At 45.6% G+C, this 18,662-nt stretch overlaps 1 protein-coding gene across 4 annotated transcripts in view; it reads right to left on the bottom strand.

Moving 5' to 3' along the window:
* ogdha (oxoglutarate dehydrogenase a) overlaps positions 1 to 18,311 on the bottom strand; it is a 20,641-nt gene extending 2,330 nt beyond the window's left edge. The window contains exons 1-22 of one of the 4 annotated variants that reach the window (XM_047341348.1): positions 18,163 to 18,311; positions 15,984 to 16,386; positions 12,673 to 12,867; positions 10,722 to 10,824; positions 8,054 to 8,098; positions 5,275 to 5,390; positions 4,605 to 4,759; positions 4,005 to 4,148; positions 3,795 to 3,885; positions 3,536 to 3,715; positions 3,294 to 3,422; positions 3,031 to 3,210; positions 2,801 to 2,953; positions 2,617 to 2,719; positions 2,293 to 2,421; positions 2,057 to 2,207; positions 1,847 to 1,974; positions 1,554 to 1,732; positions 1,392 to 1,463; positions 883 to 1,008; positions 706 to 778; positions 457 to 620 (exon numbers count right to left, since the gene is read on the bottom strand). In XM_047341348.1, the coding sequence (XP_047197304.1) occupies positions 457 to 620; positions 706 to 778; positions 883 to 1,008; positions 1,392 to 1,463; positions 1,554 to 1,732; positions 1,847 to 1,974; positions 2,057 to 2,207; positions 2,293 to 2,421; positions 2,617 to 2,719; positions 2,801 to 2,953; positions 3,031 to 3,210; positions 3,294 to 3,422; positions 3,536 to 3,715; positions 3,795 to 3,885; positions 4,005 to 4,148; positions 4,605 to 4,759; positions 5,275 to 5,390; positions 8,054 to 8,098; positions 10,722 to 10,824; positions 12,673 to 12,867; positions 15,984 to 16,223 (2,856 nt within the window). In that variant the 5' untranslated portion in view covers positions 16,224 to 16,386; positions 18,163 to 18,311. Of the gene's footprint in view, positions 1 to 456; positions 621 to 705; positions 779 to 882; positions 1,009 to 1,391; positions 1,464 to 1,553; positions 1,733 to 1,846; positions 1,975 to 2,056; positions 2,208 to 2,292; positions 2,422 to 2,616; positions 2,720 to 2,800; positions 2,954 to 3,030; positions 3,211 to 3,293; positions 3,423 to 3,535; positions 3,716 to 3,794; positions 3,886 to 4,004; positions 4,149 to 4,604; positions 4,760 to 5,274; positions 5,391 to 8,053; positions 8,099 to 10,721; positions 10,825 to 11,187; positions 12,649 to 12,672; positions 12,868 to 15,983; positions 16,387 to 18,162 lie in introns of those variants that run through there. The other 3 variants (XM_047341349.1, XM_047341350.1, XM_047341351.1) reach the window with 3 other exon arrangements.
* Between the last annotated feature and the right edge of the window lie 351 nt (positions 18,312 to 18,662).

The raw sequence follows: 18,662 nt of genomic DNA, 5'->3' as shown, positions 1-18,662 counted from the left end.
TGTGTGTGTGTGTGTGCAAGCACAGGCATGACGACTTGTTTCCTTGATTAAAAGATTCTTAAATCAGAAACAAGTCGACAACATGATTGTTTTTAGACATTTTCATGTTTGATTTATCAGTTGATTGATAGATTGACTCGGTCCTGAAAGTGAAGCCAGTGTTGAAGATCTTAAAACCTGTATTCTATGTATTGACCAGCAGGGGGCGACTCCACTGGTAGTTTCTATAGAAGTCTATGAGAAAGTGACTTCTCACTTTATAACGTCAGGAAACATTTTCCTGAGGAGTTAAAGCACAGGATGTGTTGGGGTGGATACCACAGTGTGATTGACAGCTTGTAGCATCAATGTGACTGATGAAAACAGATGATCCAGAGTTGACTCTGAGTTGTGTGTGTGTTTGTTTGTTTGTTTGTTTGTGTGTTTGTTTGTTGTGGTGTGTGTGTGTGTGTGTACCTGCTCTATACGTGCGATGGCCACGTCTCCCTCCATCCCTCGGTTCTTCCTCTCTTTGGTCAACTCGTAGTAAACCTTCCCCGTGCAGAAGATCAACCTCTTCACCTCCTCTGGACGCTCAGACGCAGAGCCGCGTTCTGGGATCAACCTCTGGAAGTGAGTTCCTGAGGAAGAGGAGGAGACGAAGGTCACACTTCAAGTCTAAAAACTTAAAGAAGTAAAGAATGAAAACGTTGAAGATTATGTTACCGGGCAGCATCTCGTCAAAGCTCGATCTGGCCTCTGGGTGGCGCAGCAGAGACTTGGGAGTGAAGACGATCAGCTAAAACAAACAGGAAGCTGATTATTTACAAAATAAAAGTCTGTAAACCACACGAGGTGAGAAAATATAAACTGGCGAAGGTCCAAGTTCTGTGTCTGTCTCACCGGCTTCCTGAACGGCAGCAGGATCTGTCGTCTGAGGACGTGGAAGTAGTTTCCAGGACATGAACAGTTGACCACGATCCAGTTACAGTCGTAGAGCTGACGCACGGCAATGTCATCCGTCAGGCTCTGAGAGAGAGAGAGAGAGAGAGAGAGAGAGAGAGGAGAGAGAGAGAGAGAGAGAGAGAGAAGAGAGAGAGAGAGAGAGAGAGAGAGAGAGAAGAGAGAGAGAGAGAGAGAGAGAGAGAGAGAGAAGAGAGAGAGAGAGAGAGAGAGAGAGAGAGAGAGAGAGAGAGAGAGAGAGAGAGAGAGAGAGAGAGAGAGAGAGAGAGAGAGAGAGAGAGAGAGAGAGAGAGAGAGAGAGAGAGAGAGAGAGAGAGAGAGAGAGAGGGAGAGAGAGAGAGAGAGAGATCGGGGTTGAGGTTTAATTTGAAACGACAACCACAACAGAATCTTTGTGTGTGTGTGTGTGTGTGTGTGTGTGTGTGTGTGTGTGTGTGTGTGTGTCTCACGGGCATGACATCTGGGTCATCGTTGCACATCTGGAGGAATCTCTCTGGACGAGCTGAAGAATGTTCTGGACCCTGAAAACAACATCAACGCACACACTTAACATTCAGAATGATTTGTGTGTGTGTGTGTGTGTGTGTGTGTGTGTGTGTCTGTGTGTTCACCATGCCCTCCATGCCGTGTGGCAGCAGCAGCACGATGCCGTTCTGCCTCACCCACTTGGCCTGACCAGGACAGATGAACTGGTCGATGATGCACTGAGCCGTGTTGTGGAAATCTCCGAACTGAGCCTCCCACAGGATCAGAGCGTTCGGACTCGCCATCGCAAAACCCAACTCGAAACCTACACAAACAAAGGGCCACATCCAATCACCGGGGGGGAAACCAACAGAACGACGACGGGTTGAATCAACGAGGAACAAGACGATATGCAGGAGAACGGAAAGTTCCGACTGACCCAGGACTCCGTACTCCGACAGCGAGCTGTTGCACACCGTGTACGGCGCCTGGTCAGGAGACAGGTGGTTCATGGGAATGCAGATCCTCTTGTCCACGTTCTGGTCGTGAAGGACGTGATGACGGTGGCTGAAAGGAGACAAACTGTGTCAGTCTTGTGAACGACTCTACCTCCACTTACAGGTGGTAAAGTTCTGGTCGACCCGTTTACCTGAACGTCCCTCGCTCCACGTCCTGACCCGACAGCCGGATGTGGATCCCCTCCTGCAGCAGCGATCCGAACGCCATGTACTCTCCCAGAGCCCAGTCCACCGTCCGGTTTTGAACCATCTGACCTCGACTCTTCAGGATACGACTCAGACCTGAAACAACAAAACATCACGAGGCTGCGTTCCACATCTTTACGTCGTCTGTAAATGTTAGTGCCACTGATCCAACGTGTCCAACCTCCGTGGATGGTGAAGTCCTCGACGGGGACGGACGACGCCATCTGTCCAATGTGGTTCAGGTTTTCTTCAGTCAGTCCAGTGGACGGGCAGCTCAAGGTCTTGGGTTGTCCATCCAGAGTGAAAAAACCTGCAGACAAAGAGAGCGGGACATCAACGACCTCACAGAGAACCAGGAACAACAATATGACGTCAAAGGTTTGATTCCAGGACGAGGGACCAGGACCTGATCCTCATCCAGACCTGAGACCAGCAGGGAGAGTACGGGTTTCAAGAAGAGTCACAGATCTTTGATGGTCTCTATATACAGTCACTGAAGACTCACCGGGCCATGGTGAGTCCAGCCAGTGTTTGATGTGGAGGATTTTCTCGTCTTTGGAGCGAGCGTACGCCTCCTCGCAGATCTTATCGTACTTAGCGATTTCCTCCTAGAGACAAAGAGACGGTCTGAGGAGACTGAGACGTCCAACAGCTGTGAGGTAATCTATAGAAACAGGAAACAGCGTTACCTCGTACTCCTGTCGGCTCACTGCTCCCTCTGCGATCAGCTTCTCAGCGTATTTGTGCAGAACAGGTTTCTGCTTCTTGATCTGTTTGTACATCAGCGGCTGAGTGAACATCGGCTCGTCCATCTCGTTGTGACCCATCCGACGGTAAGAAACCTGCACACACACACACGTGGTCTCACTCCGGTGCTCACACTTTTTACTCACACAGATAGAACAGCATGTGCACTCACCAGGTCGACCACCACATCCTTGTGGAACGTGGCTCTCCACTCGGCAGCCACCTTGCAGACGTAAATGACGGCCTCTGGGTCGTCGGCGTTGACGTGGAAGATGGGAGCGTTAACGACTCGGGCCACGTCGGTCGGGTACGGAGACGACCGAGCCATGCGGGGATCTGTGGTGAAACCAATCTGCAGGCGTGGCGACAACAGAAAAGGTTACGGCTTCGTCCCTAAGAAGTTCACCCGAGTGTTTTCACTCTCTGTGATCGTACCTGGTTGTTGGCAACAACGTGCACTGTTCCGTGCGTGGTGTACGACGGCAGGTCGGACAGATGGAAGGTCTCATAGACGATACCCTGACCCGCAAACGCTGCGTCTCCGTGGATCAGGATGGACATCACCTGTATACACACACACACACACACACACACACACACACAGGAAAATAAGATCTGGTCTTATTTGTCCCTCAGTGGACACCATACTCCCAGAAGGCTGCTTCGCTGCGTCTCACCCGGTTCCCGTCGTTGTCTCCACAGTAGAACTGCTCAGCCTTGGTCTTGCCCTGGACGACCGGGTCGACAGCCTCCAGATGAGAGGGGTTAGCCATCAGAGACAAAGTGATGTTCCTGTCGGTCACGCGGTTGATGCGGCGATGGTACATGCCCAAGTGGTACTTTACGTCTCCAGAGCCCTGACGAGGAAAAGTAAAGTGGACACGGTTCAACCTGAGGGAGGACGACCAGGAGCACGACAACACGACGGGGATTTACCTCATCAGCTGCTTCCAGTTTAGAGTCAAACTGACAGAAGATCTGTTCCAGCTCTTTACGGATCACGTTGGCCAGAACATTCAGACGACCCCTGAGACATAGAGACGTGGTGTCAACAAACAATGAGGACACCTGACTGTGTGTGTGTGTGTGTGTGTGTGTGTGTGTGTGTGTGTGTGTGTGTGTGGTGTGTGTGTGTGTGTGTGTTACCTGTGAGGCATTCCCATGATGATGTTCTCCACTCCGTTGGACGATTTATCGATGATGGTTTTCAGAGCAGGGATCAGAGACTCACATCCTTCCAGACCAAAACGCTTCTCTGCAGACCACTTCTTCTGCAGGAACTCCTCGAACCTAAACGCACACGTTAGACGTCCTTGTCTCAGGGCACTGTAACCTCACCCATTCTTGTATGAGCTGCCGTTTTGTCCAGCGCCATCTTGGTTATTTGAAACCAGAAGTAATCAGCGGGGGTGGAGCCTGACTGACACCCATTGCACAGTACCAGCTGTCAATCACACTGTGGTATCCCCCACACCCGGTGCTTTATGGTCTGTTTGACTCTAAATGATCATAATTCACTAAATGAACATCAGCTGTTTGAAGAAGACTTGAAACTAGAGACTGAGACAGAAACTCCTGAATGTTTACTGACGTTATAAAGTGAGAAGTCACTTTCTATAGAAACTACCAGAGGAGTCGCCCCCTGCTGGTCAGCACACAGAAGACAGGTTTCAGGAACTTCTGCATTGGCTTCACTGAGTGTGTCCGGTCATGTCGTGTTATTTAGTGTAATGTTGTGTTGTTTACCTGGTGGAGCGGATCATGCGGGCGAGCAGCGTCCTCTTCTCCTCCAAAGTGAACTGCATCACTCCTGGAGTCTCAAACTTCTGTCTGATCCACTGACACTGGTCCAGGTCGTTGATGAACATGAACTCCACTCCGATGTGCTGACAGTACGACATCTGGATGCACAACACACACACACAACACAGCGTCAGCACGAGGGCAGTCCGTATAGAGCGGCTTCTGGGTCCATTCCCGCCCGTGGTCCACCTATTGGCGGTCTACGATCATATGGTAGATGATCGCGGGGGTTTTATTCTCTTCAGGTGAGTCTATGCTTTTTCTGTGCGCAGCCACCTTCCTTACGAAGGCGTCGCCCCAGCCCTTGTCAGCACTGCAGATTATTATCTATATGATCTGATTTTTATCATGTTTCAAACATGAACACGTGACTGTATAAGTATAAATAAAGTTTATTATTGTTTAAGGCTCAACCAAACCTGAATATAACACTTAAATTTAAATTTACAAGCCTCCCAGAGGAGTTTTCTTGAGGTTTGACAAACACTGACTGTATTTCCTTCATCATAAAATCCATCAGCTAGTATATTGATCTTTGTAAAACTAATAATGGGAGTAGCTGAACATTATGTCTATAAACTCTGAGAAATTATCCAAATTAAATCAAATTCACCTCCAGGCGGCTGATGATCTCCTTCAGGGGGAGGGCAGTCTCCGAAGCTCCGATGAAGGTGGTGGTGGGCAGACGGAACACTTTGTCCAGGTCAGACTCATTCAGACCGTAGAAACCTACATGTCCCATGATGCACCACAGGACAGGAGGAGCAAACAGAGGGAAGGAGGAGGTGAGGACAGGTTGACGGATGGAGGCAGTGGGTGACACACGCGCACGCACACGCACATGCAGCAGGTTCAGTTGGTGACGAAGGACAAGGTGATGAAAATGAAAGAATAAAAGACGTTACTGTCGTTAATCTGAAACAATTAGAAGTCATCACATGAACCTGATCAATAACTACAAACTGGGACAGAAACATCTCTAATATCTTAAGAGTTGTAAAGAAGAGGAGACCAGAGCTGAGGTCACAGGTTTCTGGAGGCTCGACTGATTCTGGTCTGGTTAATGTTGAGGAGAGAGTGTGGACGGCAGCAGGACGGAGGGACACTGACAACACTAGAGGACACATCTATGGACAAAGATGGTCCCTGAGGTGGTTTAAGCTGATGTGGGGCTGATTTCAATACCTGATTCAAATTCAGTTTTCACACATGGACTCTGTAAAATAGTGACTGGACATTTTCTGGAGTTTGTGTTTCTCTTGTGAAGAAGCAGCACAACCTCCACAACATGTGAGGAACATGTCAGGACTTCAGGTCTGAAAACATCTAGAAAGATTCTGACGCCACAGGCCAACATCCTCAACATTTACAAGCTCCTTGATGATTGGTTGACCTCTGCTGACCCCTGTTAATCAGCGCTGGTCTCCTGGACAACAAGCTGAGAGGACATGATCCTGCTGCTTGTCCTTAATTTCAATAAAACCAAATGAAAGTCTTGACCACAGAGAGCAGCGATGGGTCATGACAGCAGCGGGTGACATGGTGATGGACGGTTATGGACATTCAATCCTTTATTTATAAACCAAACAGGATATGAGACAGATGTTATGAAAGAGAGAGGACAGATCCAGAGACAGACGCCAGCTCATGGTTACGACTTGGGAAATCACGTTACGGCGTGATCGGTGTTAAAGTGGTTAAGACGGTTGAATGTCAACATTTTCCTCAGATGTATTTTAAAATTCTGAAGAAAACTCGGTGTGAAAATAACAACATTTACTTCGCTATTTCTTAAAATATCAAACATCAGACAATCAGTGAGTCAGAAAGTTCTGAGGTGCGAGGTGGAGATCAGCAGAAGACGGCGACGCTCCTGTGGACTCATGAACACCTGGAGGCCGTCGGACCAGGAGGATGTTGTGTGTGAGTTTGTGTCAGATGTGATGTTTGGAGGAAATAAAGTTGAACAGATCAGTTTCAGAATAACATCTTCACTGCGTCCTTCAATTCAACAACACAACGAAAACACACAGGACGTACTGACAGCTGGTTCAGCCAATCACAAAGCTCCTCTTCACACCAACCAAACCACTGACAGAAGCTGGCCAATCAAAAATAAGTCTCCCTAAATTCAACAGGCAGGACAACGCTGCTCAACACTGACTCACACCCCCCCCTCGCAGGAGGAGAAGCGTCACTCTTCATCTCCGCAAGACAAACACAAATCGCAGCTGAGACGAACACAGACACAATCAGGCTGCTGTGGTGTTTACCACTTCGTCTGCAGTGACACTAAACTGTGAGTCGCACTCGGACTCTGGAACACATCAACCAAAACAAGTCAGTTAACGCACAACTACAAGACAGACACACACTCACACAGCTGCCGCGCAACCTCACTGAGGACACGTCGTCACTTCTATAAACATTAAACTCTGGTTTATAACGCACTGTAAACAGATGTGAGAGTATTTTGAGGTTTTATATATGATATATATATATATATATATATATATATATATATATATATATATATATATATATATATAACTGCAGATAAGGAATAATCAATAACATTTGTAATATATTGAACAGTTTACATCGTTAGAGCTACAGAGAGCTGTTAGTGCTGCTGATCTACAATCGTCACACTAATGAAATAACATCAGAAGCAAAAAACTGAAAGAACTGACAGATTAAAACCAGCGGAGATAAAGAGAAAGAAAGTGAGGTGAGTGAGTTAATAGAGTTTTCTGAGACGACTCGTTCATCAGAGAACCACACTACCTGTTCTACTGTTTACTGGGCAGAGGGGGGCGCTATCAGCAGCTGGGAGCAATAAGAGCTGACTACACGGACCAGAACACGCAGGAGACAATCAGAGGTCGTCAGAGGGACGGAGACAGAACGTGGTCGTCTGTAAGAAACACAGTGAACTGTCCATTTGATCAAGTGATTCTGATTTTCCTCTGATGCCTCCTGTGACCTTAAAGGGATATTTCACCATGGTTCAATGTCTGAAATGAGACAGACCTGATGTGACAGGAACGTTCAAATATACGATGCAGAAATAAAAGAAACATCTAGAAAATATTCCTACAAAATACCAGAGGAACATTAGATGTTACGTTGTCTCATTGTTTAAATAAGAGTGAAGACACTGAACCACATGAAACGTCTCTTTATCCTCCTGTCCTTCAAGTGCAGAGACGTGTGCGCGAGTGCAGGAGTCAGAGGTCGATGCCGCTGTGACCGGCGACCTTCACCGCTGCAGCAGCATCTGTTCCTCGTCTCCTGACACTCCTGCACACGTGACCTGCTCACTACCGCACAGAAAACACCACTACAGGTCCACAGCTGGCTTCACAGCAGCATCCTCATGGTTCTCGTACCTCCTACCGTTAGGACTCTCAGCCTCTCCTTGAAAACCGCCAAGTCTGGAAGGGTGGCCATTAGGGGGCAGCAAAGGGGAGAGATACCCGGACACTGTTAGTGACCTACGACCCGGCTCAACCCGACAATTCACATCAGCAGCAGCATGACCCCCGCAGCTAAATCAGAGCCACACACCAGCGCCGGCACCTTGACGTCTCCACCATCGTCTAATTTGATCCTTCACAGGAACATTGAGTTTGTTTTGAATCAGGACAGAGGTGATGGAGACGGATGCTGTCAACACCATGCTGAGGGTAAAGAGAAGCAGGAACCAACCAACCCACAGTCAGGAAGCTGTTTTCACAGGTCACAGGGACCAGACTAACTCCTGAGCTCCAGGGACACAACACAGACGTCCCCTGTTTGTACTATAAACTGAAAAACTACACATGCCATGTCTCACAGTCTGTGGCTGCAGCTCCCTCTGGTGTTCAAGTAGAGAACTGGAAGCTGAGCGTCGCACGGTTAGTGATGTCAGATTCTTTTCCCTTCTGACAGGAGACAGTTAGTTGAAGCTGGTGATGGGTAGTTAGTTATGGTTAGTGGCTGGAGAGCAGGTCCTCACATCTTTCTATGAGTTTAACTGAAAAACAACTGATTTACTTCTATAGATTTATTCATAAAACTAAATCAGAAGAATTTCAGTTTGTCTGGTGCACGTCTCAGACTGTGTTACACACATTTACTTTTATTATATTTATTCTATTATTTACTTTCTCGGAATTGTTTTCACTTCAATACGTACTTTTGATCTGGTTTTACATTCTCCTCTTATAACATAACGGCTGAAGAACAGCGACTTCTTAAAGACCAGCAGGGACACAGTTAGCGTGGAGTTTCTCTCCAGCGATCAGCCGCCAAAAAGGACACGACAAAACACGTGTGATGATCAGACACGTCAGAGCAGCATCAACCACAGGGTTAGCACGAGGCTAACGGCTCCTTAGCACAAAGCTAACAGCTCACACACGAGGTTAGCGGTTCACAAACTAACATTCATTGTTAGTTTAGTTAGTTAGTTTTTTCTCCTCCGCCTGGAAATCATTTCATTGTCATAACAGAGAAAAGTTCCAGTTTGCAGTTCCTCAAAGTTTCAGAGAGATTTGATGTGTAGAGTTCACAGAAAGGTGTTAAACAGATTCAGGGTTTAAGTTTCTCTAATTATTCCCTTTAACTCAGCACTTTTTCAGGGTTCATTTTCTTGTAGTTTCAGATAGTCATCTTATACGAGAACAATCCAGAAACTTATATTAAGTTTCAGATAAAGTTATCGTACGTGAGAACGTTCAAGGTTTGGAAATAGCTCCGGTAGGGCTGCACGATAATAGGAAAACATGCGATTCGCGATAACGTTGTTGAATATTGCGATGACTATATGACTTGCGATAAATATAAAAGAATGGTAAAGTATAAAGTGTTAAAGTCTTTCTGTTTTGGTTTCACTGCTATAGACCTCATACAGCGAGTGGTCTGTGCAGACGCTGAAATATAAATTATTATTTCCTTTCCAACAACATGGTTTTATTGAAAATATTCCACCGGGTAGCGGACGGCTCCACAGCCGAGGGCCACAGGCCAGTAGGTCTGGGGCCGACACCAGGGAGCCATGCACAGCTCCACTGACTGATCATATGCTGTGGAGCCCCTTGGTGAAGTATATGTTCTTGAATATGTACTGACTTGATTCTTGTTGTTCTGGTTTGTTGCCTCATGGTTAAATGCACTTATTGTGAGTCGCTTTGGATAAAAGCGTCAGCTCAATGACAAAAATAAATGTTTGTGAAAAGTGATGTTTACAGCTTTTAGCGGCTCTGTCTTTAATGCTCCTCTCTGTTTCTCCGTCATTCAAGCTAGGCGCTGCGCCCACCGCATCAAGACAAACAGAGCGCACGCAAAAAGCCAGAGTCAAAGATCTGTTCAGTGTTTCTCCCTCTCAGCTGCTCCAGGTGTTTGCTCCATTCAGCTGAAGCCTCTCTGGAATCAGGGAGAGGCAGGACACCCTGAGCTTCAGGTGAGGCCGGTGGCCAAGCGGCCGTGTGGGACGTGTGTCTTGCTCAGTGAACAGTGCAGTATTGGGTCTAGTTGAACTCTTTAGATGAACTGTTGTTAGTGCTCTTTTGCTGTCCTGGTTCATCTTCAGTTTGTTGGAGATTGTTTTCAGTTGATTGTTCTTTGTTGGTTTATTCCCTCTTCAGTTCTGTGAAGACCGTTTTGTGCATATTTTACGTTCTTTAATAAAATACTTGATTTTCCTTGACGACCCTGCTGGTCACTTGTTTGTCCCTCATCCCATAGGCCTCTTAGGGACGTAACAGATCTGAGTATCTTTAATTCAGTTCAAGCCGTCTTTTGTAATACATATATCGCAATGATGATACATTTTCGATATATCATGCAGCCCTAAACTCCAGCTTGAGTTTTATGAACATTCATTGGATTAAAAAAAATCTCTCAATGTACAAGAAGGTTTGAGCTCCAAGACAAAGTTTCAGAAAAACTCCCAACACAGGAAACTTGACCAAACGTTCCTCTGATGATCGGTGAGTTCTAGAAGGAGACGGCCTGCGAGACAGAGAGAGAGACACCAGGGGAACGAGGGGACATTCTCAGGGGTTAGCTCCTCACCCAGTTTGTCGGAGGAGGTGATAATATCAGTGGGGACATACGAGTCCAGATCGGCGTCCATGATCCCGAGAGGGTCCAACTGGGCCACATGGTGCCCTCGGATCTACAGGGGAGTGACAACAGCAGAGATCCCACCCGGGAAGAGGAGGAAGAGGAGGAAGAGGAGGATTGAATGAAATGAAGGAGAGGGTGAGGAGGAGGAAGCACAATGCAACGACAGAAGGGAAAGAGAGAGGCGGGAGGATGTGGAGAAGTGAGTGGATGAGAAGCAGGACGGAGCGGAAAAAGATCCACATCGAAACAAGATTTGAAGAAAGGAAAGGAGCGTTTGACGAGAGCAGGGAGGAAGAGAAAGTGAGAGATTCAACATAAGGAGGAAGAAGAGGAGAGAGAGAGAGGGGGGGTGGGAGGGAAGAGCAACATTAACACACAGGTTTTGTTTGTTTGTTTGTTTTGTCGTTCTCACCGACGTCCTGGAAGCCGGTATTCACCGGAGCATCATCAAAATTCACACAGCTGATTCCCAGAGGATCCAGCTGAGCATTATGATGCCCCATCACCTAAACACACAGACACACACACAGACAGACACACACACGGACACACACACACCAGGTTATCACACACAGACGGCCCTGACGACTGGGAGTCCTCACAGGTCACACGCGCATGAGGTTTGATGCAAATTTGACGTTTAATAATAATCGTTTGTCTGTTGCTATGGTAACGCTGCCTTTGTTGTACAATCACTGTCGAGGCTAAATATGAGAGATTTTTACATCCTGGTCTTCGACCTCATCGGGTCGTTATGATGTCATAACATTTATTACGTGTGGTGAAAAACATAACGTGCGGCGGCTCCAGAGAGTCGGAGAGGAGCAGAGAAAGATTTTCATATCTCAAGTATTTTAAATGTTCATATCTCAAATAACTATTTAGTTTATATTTAGAAATGTTATAGATCATTATGTTTTATGTGTTTATGGACATGCTTTTATCATTTATTATGGTTTATTGACTAACAGAACCTTTTAGCGGAGCAATATTTCTGCTGCAGAGGTCAGATGTTAATGTTTATCCTTCATGTGACCAATAATAAGCCAATGATGGAATTCTTCTTCTTAATATAAATATTAGTATAATGTGAGGTCACTTCCTCTTTCAACACATTAGTATTCTAACCCTTCACATTGAGTTATGTTTAAATATATTTTCTGAATAGCTCACGCTAGTTTAGCTGTTACTGTTTGTGCTACTTCACGTTAATCAGCGATTCAGACTTTCCATAAGTAAACTGCTGATTTCACGAGTGAGTTCAAACTGTGTCTGAGTGTAAAAAGAACGTGTTGCTTTTGTATTGTAATCCTTTATGTTTCAGTTTAATGCTTGATTTTTTTCTTTGTTTGTAAGATAAGATTTAAAAAAGTTAAGTTAGAAATGTGAATTATTATTTGCTGACTTTTTAAAGAGTCAGACCTGGATCACATGACACCTTTTGATTGAAATGTTAACTTTGTTAAGATGTTGAAGTGAAGTGACTCTGAAAAGGTCGAGTTTTATCTTTCTTATTTTGTTTGGTATTGTTCGATACTTACCTGCGTCTTTGTCGTGTTAACGTCACAGGTAACATGTGACCTGTGACGACCTCCAGTAACGACACCTGGAATCAACGTCTCTCAACACGGGTCAAAACTTGTTATTAATAAATTCAGGTTGATGTTATTATGAGAAGAGTAAAAACAGTTGAGATTAAACAATGGGAAACACTGTAAAATACCATAAAAAAACATTGTAAACAGTGTTTTCAGTGGTCAGACGGTGGCGCTAATGAGCTCCATGTTAAGGGACTTTCTGTAGGAAAAAACAAGTTAATTGTCACAATATCAATCATTGATTATCTATCAGGGATCCAGAAATATTGATGACAACATTTCACCAAATCAGCGGCTACCTGGTACGCCCTGATGAGCGACTGGACGGCGAGGTGATCCTCCACCAGCTTCTCCACGTTAGGCTGAGCTCCAACCAGAGACGAGAGCTGAGGAGCGACGAGGCTCGACGAGGCCGCAGACAGACCCAGAGGAGACTGGTAGGCTGCACCGGGAGGAGCGCCGGCGTTGGCGTTGCGGAAAAACACATCCCACGACTGAAGGGAGGAGGAATGAGAACATGTTCATGTTAATAACCACAGAAATAAAACAGAGGAGCAGAATGTGTGACAGTATCACACTAAAGCTGTTTTCAGACATGAACCACACACGTGTTCCTCACATGTTCTGCAGGTTCTCTACGTGAGAACAAATGTCTGAGTCGGTGTCTCTGGACATTTTCTGGATCTTACTTATTCTATCTTTCTAAAAGGGATCAGCTCTTCACCTCCAGTTCTCTTCTCTAAAAAACATTTTCCTTCACCACCTGCAGAGAATTTGACGTTTGTTCTGACAAAGATACAAAATGGAGACGTTCATTGAGATTTTCTGTCTCTTAAACAAACGCTCAGCTGACGCTCAGTTTGCAGGAAACTCCCTCCACTTTGTTCTGGGAACAATTAGAGCTGCAGGATGACTCAGACTGGTGGAAGGCAAACCACATGCCAACACCACATGACTGCACAACTCCATGACTGCACAACTCCATGACTGCACAACTACAAAGTCTCAGACATCCACCCTAATGTTTTAGTTTTAAAATGAAATTCACCTCCGTCCAGAAGAGCGTTTTACCTCCACATCAGAAATAACCTCTGTCCACCTGAAGTAGATGTTCTACTCTGCAATTGGTTGCTTAGCTACAGGAAATAGGAACAGTGACGGTGAAAAGTCGGAGCAGGGATTTATTTCCTTGGAGCGACGACGAGGTGGAACCTGACGGTTGGGGTTGGGAACTGAGACTCAGTTACAAACACAGCGTTCTCACTGACATTCAAGGGAAAGCTGACGAACACGACTTGTATAAAAGAAGACGTACAACAAGCAGCTCAAAACTTTATCATCCACAAATGGCTCAACTGCTACTGATTTCCACTGTGTTGTTAAAGAATATATGAGATTATTATTCATCACAGATCTTAAAGTTGACAATTATTGATGTAACATTAGTTTACAGCGACATTAGAACAGTTTCTTCTACTAATTATCCACAAATATATACAACACAAACACAGTTAAAGACATCGAGTCTGAGATGAGTTGTGTGGGGTTTCTTTTGTAATGTTGCCTGTCGACCACTAGGTGTTACCACAGCTACTGTGCTTCGGTCCTATAAAGATATTTTTAAAACATTTTGGAATCGAAATGGGGAATCGATAAGAACCAGAATCGATAAAATTTAAACAATACCCAACCGTACTGACGGTGGCTGTTGCTATGGTTACGCCGGCTGGAGTTTTCCAGCCTCTGGATCAGAGACTTGTGTAAACTGGTCTCGTGTCAGTTTGAAAACTCTGGGTTTGAGTTTCAGTCTGAACAGAAACTGAGACTTTAATAAACGATGACAGAGACGTTCTCTTCCTGATTGGTTCTCATCAGTCACATGACTCGACTACCAGCGGTGAACACAAAGCGTCGCTAACACTTCCTGTCGGTAACACTTCCTGTCGGTAACACTTCCTGTCGGTAACAGCTCCACCTCGTCGTACAGATCTGATCGGTGTGACTGTATTTAATGAGTTAATCCTGCTCAGTGATGTTTGTTGGTTTCACGCCTCGATAAAGGATCATAGCTGCTTCATGTTGATATTCATCAATATCATTACAGTGTGTGTGTGTGTGTGTCCAGTCCTGCTGTGCAGCTCTCAGCTAGTTTGCTAAGCTGCTAACAGCAAGGTCACACAGTCTGAACGTTACATAACAAGTGTGACATAAAACACACACACACACACACACACGCACGCACGGAATTCTGCAGATTTTTTTCAGTCCGCTCCTTCACTCAGTCAAACTGTGTCATGTGACAGAGGTATAATTAGCTCGTCTGTCCTTCAACCCTCAGTTCAAATGTGACCCTGAAGACGGATCACTGAAAACACCTCCTTTAGGGGGCGCTGCCTCTAACCTGCTGTGGCACCTTCATGGCACCGCTGCTCTAAACCTGAGGTCGCATGAATAAAACTGCTGATTAACTACAAAACACACACAGAGTGTATTTGTACACACACAGTAGTACATGTCCTGTTGTGAGTCGAGTCCTCACCATCGTTAAGAAGTTTCTCTCTGTGTTTCATCTAAATTGTACTAATTTTCTTTACCCTAGAATGAGTCCTTTACGTTTTAAAACGTTACGTTTAAATACTCTATATTTAAAGTCTCTATATTTAAATACTCTATAGTTACATCAGGAGCAGCTCCTCTCTACGGAGGCAGCCATGTTTTTTACAGTAGCCCAGACTGGACAAACTAAACCTTTTGGATCTTTATGACGACTGAAGCTGCCACAGGTTCTCTTTCATGTTTGGAGGAGGGGGTGAGGGGTGAGGGGTATTCAGCTGCAACATGACACTTCACCACTAGATGTCACTACATGCTACACACTGAACCTTTAAGCAGCTGATGTTCCTAAAAACTGATCTGCAAAACATTAGAACGACCTCCGTCTGTAGGTCGGTCTGAGGAGACACGATTACCTTCTATCACCCGCAGACAATGATCAGGAAAATGATCAGGAAAATGATCAGGAAAATGAAAATGTTTTGTATTCTACATCTGGAGCTTGTGCTCAGTTTAATATAATCAAATACATTTTATTAATATGATTAAAGAAAGAACACTTTATTTCCTCACGTTATGTTTTAATTTCCATTTGCCGGACAGTCAGCAGGATTATTAAAAAACTAAATGATTTCTATGAGATTTTGTGGAGTCATGGGGTCAAGACTCAAAAAGAATTTGTTAAATTTTGATGATCCACAAAAATGTGAAGATCCAGGATTGTTGTTTTAACATCCTTCTAGTTTGGAGAAAGAATTTTTGCGAGGTGGTTTATTCATATTTCTGAAGTGTAGCCAAAGCTTTTTGAATTATGTTTAACAGAAACATTTAATCAGCACAGCAGCTGACAGACCTGCACATGTTCCTGAAATGTTCTGGAGCTTCTGTATGTGAGAAATCAAATGTCTGACTCAGTTGGTTCAGAAATTTTCTGGAACTTCATATGTTAATGTATGAACCCAATTTTCTAAATAACTCCCAGAGTTTGTCTGAAAACACCTTGTAATGGTTCTGCTATTCATCCTCCGCACCAGCAGGGGGCTCAACTGCTCCTTACCTTGTGAACACTCTTTGGGTTCTCCAACCAGGCGTAGTACATCTCCTCCACGTAGTTGGAGCTCGTCCCGTTCAGGAACGGCTCAGAGGCCACAGGTGCTGAGTAGCACCTAATTGGCTGAAACGTCCTTGTGCCGCCTGTGAAGGCAACTGTGATTGGCCGCTGCTGGCCAACAGTCTGAGCCGCCTGCGAGGCGGTGAGCGGACGCAACCGCGCCGCACAAGTCCTTAAACGATGCATAAGCAGTCCTTAAAGTACCACACACACAGAAGTGGTGGTCAGTCCGACGGGCCGGACGTTCCTCAACTTCAGAACGGAAGGAAATAAAACTCCACAAGGTCACAACCAGGACAGAGAGTCCACTGTCCACTGAGAGTCCAAAGTCCACTGGTCCGTCTGTCCACTGAGAGAGAGAGAGACACTGAGTTAGAGAGGGAGACTCGGACACGCTCATCAGGAGAGAGAATGGCTTTGACTCAGGTTTAAAACATGATGTGACCAGGATGTTTAGTTAAAACCTGAGGGTTCCTGTTACTTTTCACTGAGCTGCTGGTACAACAATGAAAGAACAGGAGGAGAAGAGGGAGAACCTGACCTGGACCTCCGGATCTGGTTCTACCCGGAAAACAAACTCATTGCCAACGTAAACGGTTCAACACATGTTCAGATGTGAAAGTGAAACTTATTCCTGACTGGGAAAAGTTATCTTTTCATGAACGTACAGATGAGATGAGAAGAGTTTGTTCAGCCTGAGACAGAAAGAGAGAAATACATAAAAGCATCAGACGCAGGTTTTAAAAACCAGAAGAAAAGGGTCAAGAGCTGCTAACATGTTAACAGAAGTAAAAAACTCTTCTTTTCAGACCCTGACGTGTTCCTCACACGTTCTGCAGGTTCTCTATGTGAGAACAGATGTCTGAGTCAGTGTCTCTGGACATGTTCTGGATCTTCTCCTGCAGCCTCCTGGTGAAATGTGTGTAACATGTCAGAGTGAGTCCATGTGAGGAAACAGCAGGACAATGTGTGGAAGCTTCCCAGAGAGCGAGTGGACGTGTTGATGAGGTTTCTAACACGTGACGGACGTGAAACTGGAGGAACACAAACATCTCAGGATGAAGAAGAGGAGCCGGACACGTAGAAGACGAAGACGTCCACTTGGAAACACGAGGAGGTTCCAGATCTTTTGGTGATGAGGGCCGACGCCGGTGTGGATGAGCTGTAAACAACAACACTGATCTTTCCACAGCAGAGTTTATACGTCATGTCCGGCCTCCTGCTGCTCTACAGGCTCCGCCTCCTGCTGCTCTACAGGCTCCGCCCCTCGCCTGGATGTTCCCACATGTTCCTGTTTGAACGAGTCGGGACCCGACAACCTGCTGCTGCTGCTTCACAGGACGCGGTGGAGGTGATGTCACAGTGCTGTCACTGTGACATCACAGTGACAGCACTGTGTTTTCTTCAGGGTGACACTCGGCGACGCCCACATTGATCCGAACCTCGTGTTAAGTTGAACTTCAGGACTCTTAAATCCAAACACCTGAACTGTGACCCGGGTTATTTCAGTGTGTCACGTGTCTCTCTGTGTTTTGACCTTGTTCACGCTCCACTCCCTGTCCCTCCCTCCGACCTGGACCCGCCCCCCACCTGCCGACACCACGCTCCGATTGGCTGCCTGAAGCACATTCCGCCCTGACATTGGCCACCGCGGGTTCTAATTGGCCACGCAAACTGTCAATCATTGTGTCCTCTCACAAGTCAAGAGGAACATGATTGTTCATCAACACACTTTTATTCAGCTGATTAGCCTGAGATTAGCCTGAGATTAGCCTCAGAGCTAACAGGCTGCTGACGGAATCAGCCGACTAGCTCAGCAGAAACAGTTATTAGCACGCTAGCTAGCCGTTAGACGGGTGCTAATTAAGTTCCCTAACAGAAGCTAAGTGAAGAAGCTAACTTTAGCCGTTTCCTTCGTGGTTTCCCGGACGGTGTCAGCGGGTGTTCGGCCCGATGAGCTGCGGACTCACGGGGCTTCAGACAGGCTGTGTAAGCTAACACGCGGCTAACATGCTAACGGCTTCTTTCTTCCTCAGATTCATGAAAACGGTTGATTTTAATTGTCTCCAAACCGGAAGCACAGCGTGTGTCCGTCTCCCCGCGGACACGAGCTGCGGTTACTGACCTCGAGAAACGCTGATCCGCGGCTCCGCGCTCGGCCGGTATCCCGGATGCCCTTCGCCTCTCCCGGTGAACGATGACAACTCCGGGCGCGTCGCTTGGAACCGAGGCCTGCGTGGAAGTGACGCACACAGATGACGTCATGCCGCACAGAGACACAGGGGCGTGGTCTCATGACAATTAAAAAAACAACAGAAACAATTTAATTGAATCTATATAAGTATGAAATATATATAAATGTTATTTATAAATTGTATTATAGTTTGACAGTTTTCACACCACTATTTTTAGCGTTTTCACATTTTTATGATTTCATTAAAATATAAAGAAACTTCATATTCTATATTAAACCTTTTGTAATTGTATGTTTTGTTTTAAGATTTAAATTATTTCATTATTCCTTATTAGTTATAATCATTATTTAAAATATAATTCTACTGTCTTAGCCTTTTTAAGATGTTATATTTAACTATGAATTAATTTATTTGGAAAAGAATATAAACT

This window comes from Hippoglossus stenolepis, chromosome 9, assembly GCF_022539355.2.
Source record: "Hippoglossus stenolepis isolate QCI-W04-F060 chromosome 9, HSTE1.2, whole genome shotgun sequence".
NCBI lineage: Eukaryota > Metazoa > Chordata > Actinopteri > Pleuronectiformes > Pleuronectidae > Hippoglossus > Hippoglossus stenolepis.
Note: the sequence above shows the minus strand (reverse complement) of the source record. Positions and strands in the feature narration are given on the sequence as shown.